Genomic DNA, 2,120 nt, shown 5'->3' with positions numbered 1-2,120 from the left:
TAGGCCCCGCCCCGCCCCTCCCGAGCTCCCGGCCCCGTTCCCCTTCCCCACCAAGCCCCGTCAGCTGTTCCCCTTGGTCTCGGGTTCCGCGGATTCCTCGGCGGCGGCGGCGGCGGCGGCGGCGGCGGGGCTGGGGGTCTTCACGGTATCTTCTCCGGCAGGGGTGAGGGTCTGGGGGCTGCGCTCCTCCTTTGAGGTCAACCCGCCCGCTGCCTCCTGGTGACAGAAGGGGGAGCGGGTCAAGGACAGGGCGGTCCTACCTCCAAGCCTTCCTTCGGGAGGTACCCTCCCTTCTCCATCCCAACCTTGGGCACTTGGCACACACCCTTCACCCCAGGGCCCTACTTGGTTTCTTCTCTTGCCGCTCTGAGGTTGTCATCCCTACCTTAGGTAGGGGCCCCTCAAGACTAGAGTCCAGGAGGGCGGCCTCGGTCAGGCCCGAGTCGTCATCCATGCTGATGAAGATGGCGGGGGTCTCACACTCGGGCCCCTCCTCCCGGAAATCTATGGCTTCCTCGGGCTGGGGAGGGCCTGGCCGGGTGGCGGAAGACGACGACGACGAGGAGGCCGAGGGGGCTCCTATTCCTCCCGGCTTCAACTTCTGTTCTTCCTCCAGCTGCCGCTTTAAGGCTTCCTCCTGGGCCAGCCGAAGGCCGATGAGGTCTTGAGGGGGCCGGGGGGCTGGGGCCGGGGCCAGGGCCAGGGGCTCCAGGTCGTCCTGGGGGTGGGGAAGGGCATAGAGAAGCTCAGGGGAGGGGGAGGCAGGTCACAGGGTGCTGTCAGAGGATGGTGGCAAAGAGCCGGAAGGCGCTCCGAGGCAGACGGCAGGGTGGGCACCAGGAGTAAGTAGAGGGCAAGTGTTCCCCCACCCCCCATCCCTTTCAGCAGGAGCCTCCGCCACGCACAGGTGGCGGGCGTGGGGAGACCAGGGTGGGCCTCGCTGGCTTGGGGAGTGGGAGGCTGTGGGCCCTCACCTCTTCCAGGGGCCCCGCGGGCACTTCCTTGGCCTCTGGCTCCTGCTTGCCACTGGCCTCCAAAATGGTCATGATGGAGTTGGGGATGTGTGCTTGCTAGGGGAAGAGCAGGTGGGGAGCTCTACGGAGCGCTCGGACTCGAGACCCCAAGTGGACACCCCCGATCCCTGGTTCCTGACCCACTGTGGCAGGGCAGGGCTCCCCTCTCCCCACCCCCACCCAGTCCTCCAGGGCCGAACCCAAGGGGCCACCCATCCCACACCCCGGGGTACCTGGTGGGGGGTGAAGGATCGGACGTGGGCCAGCAGGGGCTCCCGGAGCTCTGGGCACTTGTCAAAGACGGCACCCAGCTGCTGGGGCGGCAGCTGCAGGATGACCTGGAAGCTCTGGGGCTTGGTGCGCTGGCAGCACTTGATGAAGCCCTCCCACACCTTGGGGTACTTCCACACCTGGACGGGACGGGGAGGGAGCGGTCCTTGGTGGGGCACACAGGGAGCCACCTCCAAAACCAGGAGAGACACCTTACCGCAGTGGGGCCCTAACCATGCAACCCCGACCTCAGGCCCTCCAGAGGACCCTGTGACTTTCTCTCTCTGATCCCAAGCAGCTGAGGCCATGAGGGCCTCTCAGGAAAAGAGGAGAAGGAAATGGGGGTGGCCCTGTCACGCAAGCATTGTCTCAGTTCACTCCCACAGCAGCCTCAAGGAGCGACACCAGCCCTGCTAGACAGACGATGCCCAGGGAGGCGCAGGGTACCGAGGGGCAAAACCGGGATTTGAACCCAGGGTTGTCTGAATCTGCGTTGCACCTCTAAGCCAGATGTGGCAAAGTGGCAAAGTGGCTGAGCCTAGTCTGAGAGCTTACGCATGGGGTTTGTTTCATACTTGATCATGTTACTTCTAAAAACCCAGATTTCAACCTTTTCCTGACAATGGGGCCCATCTTTCAGCCCTAGCGTGCATTCTGGCTGGGTGCAGAGGTCGCAGCAAGGGGCACCAGGCCTCTGCTCCTGCCACCCGGTGGCCAACCTGGAGCAGAGTTAGCGCCGCCTGTTGGGCTGTCTTGCCTTGGCCCAGTGTGGGGCCAAGGGGCTGGCGGCTCCCCTCCTGGCTCCCCGCGGTGGGGGCAGGCCGGCCGGCTGGGAAA

General features: G+C 65.2%; 1 protein-coding gene across 2 annotated transcripts in view; it reads right to left on the bottom strand.

Annotated features, from left to right (window-relative positions):
- Nucleotides 1-18: 18 nt before the first annotated feature.
- Nucleotides 19-2,120, bottom strand: part of SYMPK (symplekin scaffold protein) — a 35,784-nt gene continuing 33,682 nt past the window's right edge. For both annotated transcript variants that reach the window (XM_077746999.1, XM_077747000.1), the window contains 4 exons: nt 1,247-1,423; nt 975-1,070; nt 386-718; nt 19-216 (listed from right to left, as the gene is read on the bottom strand). In XM_077746999.1, the coding sequence (XP_077603125.1) occupies nt 61-216; nt 386-718; nt 975-1,070; nt 1,247-1,423 (762 nt within the window). In that variant the 3' untranslated portion in view covers nt 19-60. The remainder of the gene's footprint in view (nt 217-385; nt 719-974; nt 1,071-1,246; nt 1,424-2,120) is intronic.

This window comes from Crocuta crocuta, unplaced genomic scaffold (genome assembly GCF_008692635.1).
Source record: "Crocuta crocuta isolate KB4526 unplaced genomic scaffold, BGI_CrCroc_1.0 scaffold334, whole genome shotgun sequence".
NCBI lineage: Eukaryota > Metazoa > Chordata > Mammalia > Carnivora > Hyaenidae > Crocuta > Crocuta crocuta.
Note: the sequence above shows the minus strand (reverse complement) of the source record. Positions and strands in the feature narration are given on the sequence as shown.